General features: G+C 39.3%; 1 protein-coding gene and 1 long non-coding RNA gene across 5 annotated transcripts; one reads left to right on the top strand and one right to left on the bottom strand.

Moving 5' to 3' along the window:
* Positions 1–3,760: 3,760 nt before the first annotated feature.
* Positions 3,761–12,528, bottom strand: LOC113029471 (CD276 antigen-like). Of its 3 annotated transcripts, none has more exons than XM_080306224.1 (8): positions 12,372–12,516; positions 12,168–12,247; positions 11,711–12,031; positions 11,308–11,571; positions 10,871–11,158; positions 10,626–10,727; positions 10,499–10,547; positions 3,761–3,851 (listed from the first exon to the last, which is right to left on the bottom strand). In XM_080306224.1, the coding sequence occupies exons 1-8, from the start codon at positions 12,476–12,478 to the stop codon at positions 3,848–3,850; spliced, it is 1,215 nt and encodes a 404-aa protein (XP_080162350.1). In that variant the 5' UTR covers positions 12,479–12,516; the 3' UTR covers positions 3,761–3,847. The 3 variants fall into 3 exon arrangements, with proteins under 3 accessions (XP_080162350.1, XP_026036140.2, XP_026036138.2); XM_026180355.2 differs by lacking the exon at positions 3,761–3,851 and adding an exon at positions 9,776–10,199 and having other exon boundaries at positions 12,168–12,279; positions 12,372–12,528; XM_026180353.2 differs by lacking the exon at positions 3,761–3,851 and adding an exon at positions 9,776–10,199 and having other exon boundaries at positions 12,372–12,515.
* Positions 4,279–8,164, top strand: LOC113029516 (uncharacterized). 2 transcript variants are annotated; one of them, XR_003273427.2, is made up of 3 exons: positions 4,279–4,388; positions 5,145–5,191; positions 7,061–8,164. It is a non-coding gene; the product is annotated as an uncharacterized LOC113029516 (long non-coding RNA). The 2 variants fall into 2 exon arrangements; XR_003273428.2 differs by having other exon boundaries at positions 4,352–4,484.
* Positions 12,529–15,753: the final 3,225 nt, after the last annotated feature.

The following is a 15,753-nucleotide window of genomic DNA, read 5'->3' as shown; positions in this document are numbered from 1 at the left end:
TCAACCCCACCATCAGTGAAGTTTGCATGGCCTACCCATGTTAAAATTTGTAATGATGGTGCAGTTATTAGCAATGTGATCTTGGGCCTTTCTGCATGATTCTACATGTTCTCTCTGTGCATGTGTGAGTTTGATCCTCATGTATCGATTCTTATGTAATATTTAATGTATAAACACACAGGAAGTGAAAAGAGACAAGTAAAAACTAAATATTCCCCACAGCATGCTAAGGCTGCAGCATAACTCCTCTCTGTCCATCTGTCAGTGTATGTGTTGTAGTGATGTTTATTTCCCTTTTTCTCCAAAGGTGACTCCTCCTGGTTCCTTGACTACTCTGCCAGGCACTCACCTGTCAGCAGAATACAAGCTTTAGTTCACATTGTAATACAGATATTCAGTAAATCAACATATAAACACCATCTGTGTAAAGATTTATGCTTCTAAAGTGAAACAGTGAAACATTAAAGCACTATTAATAAATAAATATTGTGCTTTTAGGTTCTTCTTTTGTGTCTGGTTCAGTGAATTTTGGTTGGAGCGTGGTGAAACTTGATGTTTGGAATAGGTGATAGCTCTGCCTGCTAACAAGCCATTATTTATAGTGTTACATGAAGTCTGGAGAGTTTGGGTGTTTTTAGCGGACTTTTGTGTATTTACATAACTGCTCTTTTAATCATTGCTTGTTTTCGCTGTGTTTGGTGGTTGTAGAAATGGGTTAAATGTGCATTTAGCTGAGATTCTAAGGTTTCTGTGGATGCTACATAGGCTGATATTTGCATAAAAGGCTTGAGGTCTTTCTCTCTGTATAATCATAGAGGGTCACATACCTCTTGAGCCCCAGTGCCCCTGTATGAGGCTCAATGGGGCTTAAGCTGTATGTTGAAAATTTAACAATAACCTGCAACACACCCAGTGAGCTTGATGTAATCTGACTCACTGGCTACATCATGTGGCAAAAAGTTGTTACTGCAGGTAAATGTTTTACAGTCACATGATGTAATCTCTATGAGTGCTGTCTGAGTTCAAAAGTAAGTAAGCTATTATAACTATTATACAACACTGGTTGGTCATTGTTACAGGGACCATGATGGGGACAACTGTTTTAAATATTATCTGGTCGTGGACTGAAGTGAAGGAGCAGTAGCTCAGAAACTGAAACAGGAGTTTTAGTGTTTAGTTAAGCCTCTAAACTCAATTACAAACATTTCAAAACTATGTTAGCTCCTATCATACCCTGTCCTCTCGAGCAGAGCACCTGTTTGCAATGCTTTTGGGAAACCAGTTCCCAAACCCCCTCTCTGTAAAATCAGTATTGCAGTTCAATAAAAAACGTTTGTTTTGTTCTTTAGTACCAAGAAGAGAACCTCCTGCATGTTGCTTTAAACTCCAGACCAGCAGGTGGAGCCAAATCAGCTCTGAACTGGTGGAACAACCTCCAATAAATCCAAAGTTCACCTGGAGAATTCTTACCTGTAGAGCAATTAAGCTGTTAGTGTCTGTTTATCTGCAGAGGCGAGAAAAGCTGTTTGTGCTCTTTGCTCATAGAGTTTTTCTCAGTTTGTGCCCTGGCCTACTCTAAAGGTGACAATCAGCAATTAATTCTACACCCAGGTCAAAAATGTGTATAAGAAAATTGGCATAATATAATATTATTTATAAACATACCTGTTCAGCTGTCCAGTGATTAATTACATAAGTACATGGAGGCAGGGACTCAGAACAGTCATATTCCTCAGGATGAGCTGTTCTAGTTGGGCCTCTTGTCAGCTTTCTCTCCGACACTATAAGCAATCGAGGTTTTTTTTTCCTGGAAAGTTCATTTAATCTTGATGAACAAGTGTTTTTTGTAGTTAAATTTGGCTTCTATCACCTGCGCCAAATCTCTAAAACTAAGCATTATGTACCGCACAAGGATCTCGAAAAACGTATCCATGCTTTTGTGACTTCCAGATTATTATGTCCAATCTGTCCCTCTTCACAGATTACAGCTTGTTCAAAATGCTGCAGCTCGCCTCCCAACTGGAACTGGAAAGTTTGCTTCTATCACTCCAGTTCTAGCTGACTTATATTGGATACCCATCAAATATCGTATTGATTTTAAAATCTTGTTGCTTACTTTTAAAATCATAAATAACATTGCACTGAGCTATCTCACTGACCTTCTCAGCCTGTACACTCCAAGTCGAGCACTAAGATCATCAGGTTAGTTACTCTTGGCGCAACCTAGGTCTCAGCTGAGGACCCGAGGCGATTGTGCTTTTGTCTCAGCTGCACCTAACCTCACAAACAACCTTCCTGCGACTATTTGTGCCTTGAACTCAAGTCAATCTTTCAAATCATGGTTGAATACTTACCTATTTAATCTGGCATTCCTGACTAGCTAGTGCCGTCATCTCATCTATTTTAATCTTATTATTGTGTATTTTTTAGTTTCTTAGCTGATATCTTATATGTATTAATTGACCCTATCTCATAATTGAGGTCTGATACCTACTTTATTTAGCCCACACTTCTGGTGTGTTAAGGCCCTAACACTAACAGAGCCTTAACACTTTAACAGAGTGGGAGTGTCACCACAGGGCTTAAATCTGGGACTCTCCACCATTTGAACCTAGAACTGAAGAAACTTCATTTTGCCTCAGCTGTCTCAGATCAACTCCACATACAAAATATGAGAACAAGGGACAGTGTTTCTGTATATATTCATTAAAACATTTTGAATCTTTCAAGCAGGCTGAAACTCTACATCTGTATTTTCCTTTTTCTTTTATTTGCTTGTTTTTGTAAGTACAAAACAATACTAGGTAGAGCAATACTGGTTCATGCAAATTTATTGAGCTATATTGTTTATTTCTTGTGCTTCTTGGGACCCTGTTTTGGTTACTGATCAAAGGGTGTGGTGAGCTTTGACTGTTTGTTGCTAGTAGGTTTTTCTCTGGTTCAATCTGGGACCCTGAGACGAAAATAAAACTGTTATATGAACACCGTCTGTTACAGATTGATAAATTAAAACTATAATTTTATTGTTAGCATAAGCTGTTAGTTGCTACTTTAATTAGGTCCATGCCCAAATTTATTGATGTGTTGCTTAATTGCCCTGTGGGGATAAATAACGTTTTCTGATTCTGCTTTCACAGAAGTGTCATCAATGACCATATAGTGTATATGCTGGGACTGGAGAGGACCAGCACACCGGTGTGAAAAGAGCTTTGTGTAAAGACAGTGAGTTAATAAAGTTTTAATCCAAATAGTGTCAGATTGAGAGCAAGAACCCTTTTTATTGTTTGAGTACAGACAGCAACACAGAACATCTGAATAGAACCTCTTCAAGATACCGATTTAAACTTAAAAAAACACTGAAATCCTATTCATGCAATGATCACTGGAGATGCTCCATCAGTCCTCCTGTCAGTCACCTGCTTCACTCTTCCCTCATTCATGTTGCTTTGAGTGAACATGAACCATCACATTTTTATTATCTCAATAAAAACCGCAGCTGGTAGTTAAAATCATGCAGTTTGTAGGTGAAAGTGTAAAATATCCCAGTCATATCGATAACTGGGACGAGGTCACCTTCAGTTCCATCAATCAAACATGAAGCCGATTAGCTTCCTTTCACATTATTGTAATGCATAAAACATTGACGTTGCCGGGCGACACTTGGGTTCCCACTGCAGAAGATCCTTTTTTCTTCAGCTCCCTTTGATTTACACTTACATATCAAACTTTTTTCTTTTTAGTTATAAAGGTTTGGAATCTTTAGTTGGATGAATCAGAGGGACGTTTGGTGTATTAACAGCTCACAGGAGACTTTGGTTCTTTAAATCCATGAAGTTCAACTTCTCTGTTAACTGAAATTGAGGGGAAAACGCATTACAACGATTAGAATTCATCTTTATTGTTTGAATTTCCAGATTGAAGAGGCTTTTGAACTCTGAGATTTACTGAGCTATTGGTTTCACCACTGTCTGACACTGTCATGCATCTTTTAGATCCATGAGATCAATACAAATATACAAATTATTCCAGTAGTTCAGACAGAACCTAGTTCTACCTCTTTTCCTTTTGCAGTACAGCAAACCCCTGCAGTAATTACTATAATAGGCATGGATGCATTTTCCAAATTAAAAAACAAGGTGTAGAAACAGTAACAAAGGGGGCCCAAGTTTGTCGTAGGCTCCAGTATTTGAGTAAATTACATTTCACCGTTTGTCAGCAGGACTAAGAAGAGAACCTTTTTCTTCCTGCTTGTTGCTTTAAACTCCAGACCAGCAGGTGGAGCCAAATCAGCTCTGAACTGGTGGAACAACCTCCAATCAAACCAAAGTTGTTCACCTGGAGAATTCTTGGTGGAGAACCGAGTTGGTAATGTCTGTTTATCTGCAGAGGTGAGAAAAGCGGTTTGTGCTCTTTGATTAATGAGCCAAAAATTGTTAAAGCTTCTTCAGAGTTTTTCTCAGTTTGTGCCCTGGCCTCCTCTAAAGGTGAGGAGAGCCTTTGTAGTTTTGTCATAGATAGTTATTTTTATACATTTGAAAACTTGCTGTGATTGTTGATTGTGGTTGTTTTTTTTCCTGGAGTAATCTGGAAAAGCAGCAGAAACCATCAGAACTAGGTATTATTATTGTGTGAGGGTGTTTTCTATTATTTGTTTCAATTATTTGAATGTTTTAACCAAACTGTACATAAGTGGTATTTCTGTGATTGTGAGAGTACGGTCTCAGAGCCTTTGTGACTTTTAGTTTGCTGAATGCTCTTGCAGCTTTCACTAAGACCTGATCTGTTGCTATTGTGATGAAAAATAAGTTGAACTTTGTACAGAAGTGATTCCTGCAGGGAGGGATCAGGATGACCTCCTTTAAAGCCACTCCCAGACCCAAAAGCTTGGCTCTTGGGTTCAGATGGATTTGGACCTGCTGGACTGAGGGGCATTAATTAGCATTCAGTTTAATTTTCAAATCATATTATCTGCCTCAACTGGCATTTGTGGATGCACAAAATGTATCTGCAGAGTTTTGTTGGATGTCCATCCCAACAGTCAAATTTGCATGAAGCTCAGGGGTTTCAAACATAAGTCATTACTCCAATCCGGCCCGCTGGTTGGTTAATCGGTGCTGGTAATTCCAATGTGTTTAATCTCACAGGTGATTGGTGATAGGAAGAGGAGACTTGAATGGATTCTTCACAAAAGGTAAAAAAATATCTGTCTTTTGTTAATGTTATTGTGTGTATCTGTTGAACATCTGTTGTTGTTAGACAGCTGTTCAAAACCTGTAACGTATTCAATAAAAGCAAAAGAATATTTGTAAATTAAAAAAGGTCAAGCACAATGCATATCTTATTCACATTCTTCATAAACTGCATTTAAATTACATTTAAAGGTGCAGCAAGTATTTCTTTTGTTGCAATTACATAACAGCAGAATGTTTTGCTCATAAATATGTGTATAATTTTCATCTTCCAACAAACTGATGCGTTCTCATAAACGTAGAATTGGGCACTGGTTTGTGGAAGCTACTATATTATCTTCCCTCTGTACTCTATATGTGACAATTAAATATTTTTTGATATTTTAAATTTTATTTTACTCAGTCACCCCAGAGTAACTTCAAATTTTCTGCCTGGCGTTTATTTAGTGGGCGCATGCTATCAGATCACCGTTTACTTGATAATGCCAGTGGAACATCCACTATTTACTGTGGATGAGGCAAAACTTTGAATGGATTTTATTTAGAGGGAGTCAGTGAGGCTCACTCCTGTGACCGCTATGCTGAGGTGAGGGTCAGATGCATAATCTGCAGAAAAATTTGAAATTGTAACAATATCTGGAATAAATAAGAATCTTTTCCTCTGCTGACCAGATTACACTTTCAGATTGTATGAGAGTTTGTTTCCTAAGTGTCTGAGTCCAGCATTGTTCGATTGAGTTCGAAGAACTTTTAAGAAATGTTTGTAGAACTGCTTAACACTGGCCAGCTCGCAGCAACACTTACGGACAGAATCAAAGGAGCTTGCAAAGAAACGGACAGAATATTCTCAACAACTCGACTCCCTATTGCTGTCACATGTCAGAGGTGAGCTTCACTGACTATCAGACTCCTTTTACAAAGATTTACATCCTCCTCCAGAGTAAATACAGACAGACACCAGGTGATGTAAACGTCAGACTGACATGACAGCCTACACTCGCTACAGATAGAGATGTTTGTCCTACAGCAGCCGTGATAGGTAGCACTATGAACTTAAAGTAGGAGGGATAAGAAGACAGAATTTAGTTGACTGCAGTCTGCTGCTGACATGTAGCAGTGAGATTTTAAACTCTGTACTTTAAGTGACATTTTCATCAAACTTAAGATTAAATTATGTTTTTTAAATGAACCTTTTGACACAGGTAACCCACAGTGACTATTCCAAAAGTAAAGTGGGAGAAATTGAAATCGATAAACCTAATAAATATTTATTATTTGTGTCTGAGGGTGGCCGGTGGTGGTTAGCACAATCGCCTAACATCAAAAAGATCCTTGGGTTCAAATCCACTGGAATGAAGTCTTCATGTTCTTCCCTTGTGTATATGGGTTCTCTCCGGGTACTCTGGCCTCCTTAAATGAAAATTGTAAACTGGCTGTAGGTGTGAATGGCTGTTTTTCTCTCTGTGTTCACTCTGCAATTGATTGGTGTACTGGACTGGTGTCCAGTGTGTACCTCCCATCTCAACCAGGGTCACCTGGGATAGGTTTCAACCTAACTGCTACCCTGAATTAGATAAACAAAAGAAAATATATGAATTGATGTACCTGAGCAGAGTCTTATATAGATGCTAGTAACTCTGCACAGTGTAGTTTGATAACTCTGGTATCAAACTGCATTAACTTCATCCACATCATAGGTTACCCTTTTTCCTTTACTGGTAAATAAATGGTAAATGGCCTGCATTTGTATAGCACTTTTATAGTCCCTAAGGACCCCAAAGCACTTCACACTACATTCAGTCATTCACCCATTCACACACACATTCACACACTTTACTGCATCTCATTGGTTTGTTTCTCTGTCACTACAGGAACAAAGAAGCAACAACCGAAAGAGACCTCGGCACTCTTCCGATGATGACAATGCTAACCTCACACAAGCAAAGAGAGAGAAATCATTCACTTGTGGTCTTTGTGCAAAGAGCTTTATCACAAGGAGGCAGCTCGGGAGACACCAATGTTTCCACAATAAGAAAAGATGCTTCTCTTGTGTTGACTGTGGAAAATCTTTTACTACAAAGAGTAACTTGACGAGGCATAAGCTCATCCACACTGGGGTTAAACCATTCAGCTGTGACCAGTGTGGAAAGTCTTTTACTTCGCAAAGTGCCTTAAAATCACACCAACTCATCCATGCAGGAATTAAACCATTCATCTGTGATGAGTGTGGAAAGTGTTTTACTCACCAAAGGAACTTAAAATCACATCAACTTATCCATGCTGGAGTTAAACCATTCATCTGTGATGAGTGTGGAAAGTGTTTTACTCGGCAAAGTGCCTTAAAATCACACCAACTTATCCATGCTGGAGTTAAACCATTCATCTGTGCTGAGTGTGGAAAGTGTTTTACTCACCAAAGGAACTTAAAATCACACCAACTCATCCATGCTGGAGTTAAACCATTCATCTGTGCTGAGTGTGGAAAGTGTTTTACTCACCAAAGGAACTTAAAATCACACCAACTCATCCATGCTGGAATTAAACCATTCATGTGTGGTAACTGTGGGAAGTCTTTTACTGTGAAGGGTCACTTGAAACAACATCAGCTCATCCACAGTAAAGCAAAACCTTAAAGTTGTGACTAGAAATGCACCAGTTCTACGTTTGGTTGGTATATCAGTCTGATCCAAATGAGTCAACAAGTTGGATCAGATATTGGTGCAAATCTATTGCTGTTCACTGACTTCAGTTATGTTTTGTGTAACACTTGTTTAGAAGATTTTACTGCGGTCACAGCACCATGAAGTATTGCTACCAACTCAGTTACTATCGTTTCGCTTCAGGTGTTTCAGGTCAACTTGACGAACAAAATATGAGAACAAGGGACAGAGTTCCTGTATGCGTTCGTTAAAACATTTTTGAAGCTTTCAAGCAGATTGAAACGGTACCTCTGTATTTTTACTTTGTTTGTTATTTTGTAAGTAAAAAGCAATACTTGGTAGATTAATAGTGGTTCATGCAAATTTATTGAGCTATTGTTTATTTCTTGTGCTTCTTGGGACTCTGGTTTGGTTGCTGGTCACATAGGTGTGGTGAGCGTTGACTGTTTGTTGCTGGTAGATTTTTCTCTGGTGTTCATTTAACATAAAACTGTTGCATAAACACTGTCTGTTGATGCTACAAACTGCCAAATGAACACTATCATTTTATTGTAAGCATAAGCTGCTAGTTGCTACATTGAGGTCCATGCCCCAGTTTATTGGTGTGTTGTTGCCATAAAATTCAAAATGTTCTTTTTTCTTATAATTGTACATTTTTATCAGTTTTTGTTTTCAACATTTTATCACGTGTAAAACATGTCTTTATAAGCTTTTAAATCATTGCATCCTGTTTGTAACTATCTTCGTGTCCATTTTTGTTTTTACATATTTACTCTTTATTCGGGGCATTGGACACTGAAAATGGGAGTCTGATTGCCCAAAACCCAAATAAAACATTTTTTGCAGTGTAAAGGTTGTGCAGTCCTGATCAAACTGAATTAATGTTTTAGTCAAATGGGTTTAAAACACAGAATTGAACTTCATCTTTAGCTCATTTTCCAAAGTTCCCTCACTGCTTAGAAAAACAATTTGAATTTTATCATGTACGCTGAAGTTGAACGATTCAGCTGGGACCAGTGTGGAAGGTCTTTTGCTCAACAGTTCACTCCATTCAAAATCATTTATGTACAGCATAATACTCAGATTTTAGTGCTCTAATGGGACCATGATAATCAGCTCCATTAACACTTGTACTTGACCTGAATTCTGTCAGGTCAAGTACACATGTAAGATGAAACACCATAAAACCAACTACACTGGGGTTAAATGGCACCTCTATGAGCCGCATGGTCAACGATGTCACAGAAGTGTCATCACTGACCATATAGTGTATATGCTGGGACTGGAGAGGACCAGCACACCGGTGTGAAAACAGCTGTGTGTAAAGACAGCGACTTAATAAAGTTTTAATCCAAATATTAGTGTCACATGGAGAGCAAAGACCCTTGTTATTGCTTGATTACAGAAGGAGAAACAGGACATCAACACAGAGCCCAGATCACTGGAGATGCTCCATCAGTCCTCCTGTCAGTCACCTGCTTCACTCTTCACTCATTCATGTTGCTTTGAGAGAAAAATTTGGTCCAGCCATTTAATCGTTGTGTATTGTAGGGTCTACCTTACAAAAAAAAAAAAAAAAAAAAAAGCACCTTGAGGCGACTATTGTTTCTTGGCACTGTAAAAATAAAATTGAATCTTGATCTTCAAGGCTTATCCGTATCAGTAGGCCTCAGCTGATGTGGTGTTTATAGAGCTTGTGTTTATGATCACTATGGACCAAATGTTGGACATAGCTGAAAAGTTAAGCACATATAGAATTGCCTTTGGTAATGACTGAGGTGATGTAGATGGTTACAAAATCTTTGGTACCCGTAGTAGTCTGTCATAATTTTGTAGTCCCATAGAAATCTTTCCAGCATGCAGATAGCAATGCTCTTATCTTAGAAACCCAAACACAGATGTAAATAGATAAATAAACTAAATACAAAAATATTTTAAAAAGTCAAAAACCTGATTGTCCATCACATTTTTATTATGACAAAACCTGCAGCTAGTAGTTAAAATCATGCAGTTTGTAGGTGAAAGTGTAAAATATCTCAGTCATAGTGGTAACTGGGATGAGGTCACTTCCAGTTCCATCAATCAAATGTGAAGCCGAATAGCTTCCTTTCACATTATTTTACTGCATAAAACATTCATGTGCCTGGCTGACAGTTGGCTTCCCACTGCAGAAGATCATTTTTTTTCCTTCATCTTGCTGTGGTTTACTCTTACATATCAAACCTTTCTTAAAATTCAGTTATTAAGTTATGCAATCTTTAGTTGGATGAATCACAGGGAAGTTTAGTCTATTAACAGCTCACAGGAGACTTTGCTTCTTTAAATCCATGAAGTTCAACTTCTCTGTTAACTGAAATTGAGGTAAAAGCATTACAACAATTAGAATTCATCTTTATTGTTTGAATTTCCATTTGTCAGACTGAAGGAGTTTTTGAACTCTTATTCTGGAACTTTTTACTGAAATTATTTTGGCTAAGCTGAATTCATCAAAGTAAGATCTCAAGTAGGGAATTCTTATTTGACTAAACTGGCTCTAGGGAATATTTAGATTCATGTGTGAGAAAACTGGTCCTAACTCCATGATAAAAATGTTCTCCAATATGATAACTAATAGCACGGTGTGCATTTTTATTCACAATATTTACTTACATGTTGGGTTCACCACTCTCTGACGCTGTCATGCTGTTTTCTTGCTGACCTGAGACATGTTTTGGATCCATAAGATTGATACAAATATACAAATTATTTCAGTAGTACAGGCAGAATGTACTTTTACCTCTTTTCCTTTTGCAGTACAGCACCAGGCAGACTGACGATAGGATGCATACGAGTACTACCACCCCTGCAGTAATTGCTATAATAGTCATGTGTGTATTTCCTGAAACAGTAAAAGAATCTGATTTTTAAATTTCTCCTGGATGCCTTAATATGTTTATTTTGTTTGTATGTCAAAGAGATTTTAAAAGTTTTGAATGATTCTTGCTTTTGTGGATTAGAAGGATGCAACATAAATTCCTTTACCTTGACTTATTCGAATAATGGTGTAATTAATCAGCATCTCCTCAACATTACTAATCTCACATGTGTATATTCCCTCCTTCTCTGAAGATAAGCCCAGTAATGTGAGGCTTCCCAACTCTGATACAGCCTTCACATGCTGCTTCCACTCCTTTGAGACTGTGTAGTTGGAACCAGACCCAGTCTTTTCCAAAATTGCACGATTAAGGAATCTCCAAATGAGGCTTGTTGGAGAAGTGTTAAAGCTGGGGCAGGGGATTGTGGTTTCAGTGAAGCTGCCAGTAACTGAAGCTGAAACAAGAAGGTTGAGCATATGCCAGGTATAGATGAACAGCCTACACATGAAGTGCTTCTGTGTAAATCTAATGCATGTGTTTCAGTATTCAACAATAAGCAGCTTTCAACCTCATTTCCTAGCTCATATGTGAGGTCATACTCACGTAGCTGCCTCAGACTGGCTCTCCTCCTGTTCCTCTGAGTGCTCACAGTGCAGCTGTAGACTCGATCACTTTCATTGAATGAAGCTATCAAAGAACCGTTGATGTTGTAGAGCTGCTGCTTGGTCTGCTCGACTGTTGTTGTATTCTTGAAGGTCACCTTGGATGGAGGTCTGGTTGACCAGGTGAGCTCAGGTTTAGGGTAGATGCCCTCTGAGCTGCAGGTGATCCTGTTTCCTGCATGCTGAATACTGACTTTGACTGGGGCTGAAAAATATAGAGTAAACCTGTGGCTTTTCAACGTAACACTACAACTGCTACATATATTAGAGGTTGGTATAAATCTTTTGAAATATCGAGCACTTAAAAGAAAAGAAAATCCCCCAAAACCTCAGATTTGTCATACTGTGCACTTTAAGGTTGATAAATGAATCCTTTTCTGTATTAATGGTGCTGATGTAGCAGCTGTATCTGCCCTCGTCCTGAACCTGCACCCCTGTCAGTTGGAGTGAGGCGTTTCCTTTGGAGAGCTGGTCCTGGAACAGCGATGTCCTGCTTCTGAATTGTTGGTCCTGGGTTCTGAGCTGGTCTTTGTTGCCATAGTACAAGTATACAAGAGGGTGTCCCTCTGACAAGTGCATCCAGTGGATGTATACTCCTCTAGTGTTTCCCTGGAAAGTGCACGGTAAGATGCACGTTGTCATGAAAACACAGGAAACTTCAGTATCTGAAACATCAGATAAAGACTGTTAATGACTGATGAAGTTTTGCACATAAAATATTTTGCAGTAACATGAAGGGAAATATTAAAGTGAGCTATTTCTCAGTCTGACTCAGCTGGTGCTAGTGAATGCTTCACTCACCTCCTCTGGAAATGGTCAGAATCCACAGAAACATGACAATCACCAGACACATGGTACTGTCAATCATGGTAATCCTGATCCTGTAACATGTCATTTCACATGGAGCACTGGACTGCAGAGAGATTTGTTTGTATTTTAGAAATGTAGCTTTCCCTAAGGGGAACAGGCTTTTATGATTAATGTTACCAAAAGTATCCAATTTACCTGCACAACTTCATGATGGAACCTGCTGAAACAGACATGAGACAAAAGGAAGTCCAAAGGCAGGTAACAGCCCTGTGAACACCTGCACCTGGTATCAATTCAGCCATGTGGGCTTAATTAGAGAGAAGATGGAAACAGGGCAACATGAGGGAGAGAGAGAGAGAGAGAGGTAGAGGTAGAACTTGGAGCATGAGAATAAATTCTAACCAGTGCACACAGTTAATCCACATAATCCACACACATAATCCAAATTTAATATTCACTGTGTTGTGGTGATTACAGCTGGTTAGAGTTACTTTTTAAGTACCTTCATGGCTAGTATCAGTTTAGCTGTACAAATGTACAGCTAAACTGATACTAAAATGAAGGACAGTAGGTAAACTCAGATTTTAAAAAACAAATAAACTGCAAATCCAGTGTTGACTGTTTTTGTCACAATCAATCTAACAAAGAAAAACTCACAACTCTAGGTCCAAGGGACCATGCCAACTCAGTTCTGACCTCCTGATTAGATCTCTCACTCTTTAAGGACAACGTGGTACATTTCAACAAACCCCAGTGGAGCTGGCCTGTGGTCCACACTCTTGACAAACAAGAAAGTCTGAGAAAAATGTTCTCAGTTTTCTCAGTTTCTGATATTTAATTAAAATTGACCAATTATTGAAACCTCCATAAAAACTGGCTAACCAGTTCATATATGGTACTGGCTTTATACTTTGCTAGCTTCAAAATGTTACAACAACAAAGGTTATTTTAAATACACTCTTAACACTGTTTAAGGGGTGATCGTGGCTCAAGAGTTGGGAGTTCGCCTTGTAATTGGAAGGTTGCCGGTTCGAGCCCCAGCTTGGACAGTCTCGGTCGTTGTGTCCTTGGGCAAGACACTTCACCCGTTGCCTACTGGTGGTGGTCAGAGGGCCCGGTGGCGCCAGTGTCCGGCAGCCTCGCCTCTGTCAGTGCGCCCCAGGGTGGCTGTGGCTACAATGTAGCTTGCCATCACCAGTGTGTGAATGGGTGGATGACTGGATATGTAAAGCGCTTTGGGGTCCTTAGGGACTAGTAAAGCGCTATATAAATACAGGCCATTTAAGATGAATTAATTTTCTGCAACCCGCAACTGCAACCCCCCCTGGCTGCTGAGTGAGCCCTCATCTTGGACTCTCCTCAGCTCTTTCTGGGACAGTGGTGCGGCTGCCCCTCTGTTGGTCTTCCTTGGTCTCTTGTGTTCTGGGGGCCTCTGGATGTCTGGAGTCTTGATCTCCTTCATACCTGCTTCATGCCCTGAAGGACGGGGCTGTGGCCCCCCCACACCCTCTAGCAGATCATTACATGAAGGAACCTTGCATCCATGCTCACAGGTGTACACACGGGTGCTCACACACACAAACTACACCCTTTTTGGCTCCTACCTCAAAGCACACTGTGTTCTGTTGATCTTATGTGCTGCACAATAATGTTTAAAATTTAGTATTTACTGTTATATTCCCATAGATCATCGTGATGTTGTTTATTATGGTCCTCTTTTTTTCTTCTTCTGGTTGTTTTCTCTTTTTTCTTTCTCAACAGGTGATCCAGGTGATTAAAAGATGTATTTTTGTCTGCTTATTTAGTTGGTTTTTGTTTTTTTGCCCTTTATCCCCGTCCCTCTTTCCCACTGTTTTTCTTTCCCTCTTTCTTTCTCCCCTTTCTTTTCCCCAGTCAAGTCTGTCCCGTATTTAGCAAGTGAAAATAAAAAAACAAAACAATAAAAGGTTAATCAAATGGACCATTACGGCAAGGCTGGGATGGTCCATTTGATAAAGTAAATCCGTTGGGCATCTTTCTTCGCCTTTAGACAATAATTCTGATGGCAAAAGAACCAAATGGGCAGGCAAAAAAAAAAAAAAGCTGAATTCATTTTTTAAATAAATTAATGAAGGGTATGATGGAAAAATAGTGACTGTAAAATTTTTAAAAATCTTTCCTTCTCCTCCTCTGTGGCCTGCATGGATCCACAAAGTCCCCATTGAGACCACCAGATGAGGATCTAACCAGCTGCAAATCCAACAATAAGTGTCTCTCAGTAAAAGCACACAAACTCTGCATTGTGTGTATATGTATATATATATATATATATATATATATATATATATATATATACATATATATATATATATATATATATATATATATACATGTATGTATATTAGGGGTGCAACGATATTCGTATCGATATTGAACCGTTTGATACAGTGCTTTCGGTTCGGTACGCATATGTATCGAACAATACAACATTTGTAATTTATTTTATCAATTTTCCTTCTGACGATGCTGTCTGTGTTGAGCGCTCAGTGAATCTGTGTTCGACTACTCCGCCTAGGCTGCACTGTCGAGCGCAGATCCACTGAGCGCTCAACACAGACAGCATAGTCAGAAGGAAGAGCGCAGGGCAAGCTAGCGAGACAGAAGTTAAGCTCTCCTTGCAACAGGCAAATTGAACCTCATTCAGATCTGGCGTTTGGAATTATTTTGGTTTTCATGTGACGTATGACCCTGAAGGTAAGCGAGTCATGGACTAAAGTAAAACAGTATGTTGGATGTGCCATGCAATGCTCAATTACATTGGTGTGAACTAGTGTGTTAGCGCAGTTAGCTCGTTAACGTGTTGGCCGTCTAGCCCCATGCACGGAGCGATCGGCGGTAGCTCGTTAACGGAGATTTGCCGTGTTGTGGCGTTAAGGTCATTTCAACGAGATTAACCTGAAAGCACTAGTGGGAACACAACGAATATGACTGCACATTTACACCGACATCATCCTAGTGCAAAGACAAAAAAAAGCAAGCATGCTACTAACTTTAGCCGAGTCATTTAGACAGCTGTTAGCACATGATTCTCCTTATGCTGCTGAGAATATAGCCCAGAAGAAGCAGATAGTATAGCTTTTATTTTGGAAAGAGCCATTTCTCTGTAATAAACTCTCTTTTCCAAAGATGAGTGATTCCTCAATCAGATACAGGGCTCGCAATATCGCTAGCCCGACGTCCCGGGGCTCGCGATTTTTTTCAGTCGGGCTACCAAAATCTTTCTCTTCCCTGCCCGTTGGGCTATTGTAGGAAAAATATATGTCAATGCTTTTGCATTCTTTCAGAAATGTAGCTGGGTAATTATGTCATTGGCATCGGTGAGCCACTGTCAATATGTGACATATTGAAATCGCGTTTGAATTTGCGCTTGTTTTTTTGCTTTCACTTTGCAATCGTGCGAACTGTGTATAGAGAGCGACAGCACTGATCTGTGAGTGATGATAATTTGTGCACCAATTCCTCTGACATCGTCTTATTAATCATTAGCTTACTATGCAAACATGACAAGTGAAATCTCCCGCAGCTTAAACATGTGAGA

Source organism: Astatotilapia calliptera, chromosome 9 (assembly GCF_964374335.1).
Source record: "Astatotilapia calliptera chromosome 9, fAstCal68.1, whole genome shotgun sequence".
NCBI classification, from domain to species: Eukaryota; Metazoa; Chordata; class Actinopteri; order Cichliformes; family Cichlidae; genus Astatotilapia; species Astatotilapia calliptera.
Note: the sequence above shows the minus strand (reverse complement) of the source record. Positions and strands in the feature narration are given on the sequence as shown.

Excerpts from the sequence above, each read along its gene's own strand:
- LOC113029471 (XM_080306224.1), bottom strand. The coding sequence starts at position 12,478 with ATGGCTGAATTGATACCAGGTGCAGGTGTTCACAGGGCTGTTACCTGC. Across the intron at positions 11,572-11,710 it reads TATCAACCTTAAAGTGCACA|CCCCAGTCAAAGTCAGTATT; the intron begins GTATGACAAATC and ends TATATTTTTCAG. Across the intron at positions 11,159-11,307 it reads AGCCAGTCTGAGGCAGCTAC|CTTCAGTTACTGGCAGCTTC; the intron begins GTGAGTATGACC and ends TTCTTGTTTCAG.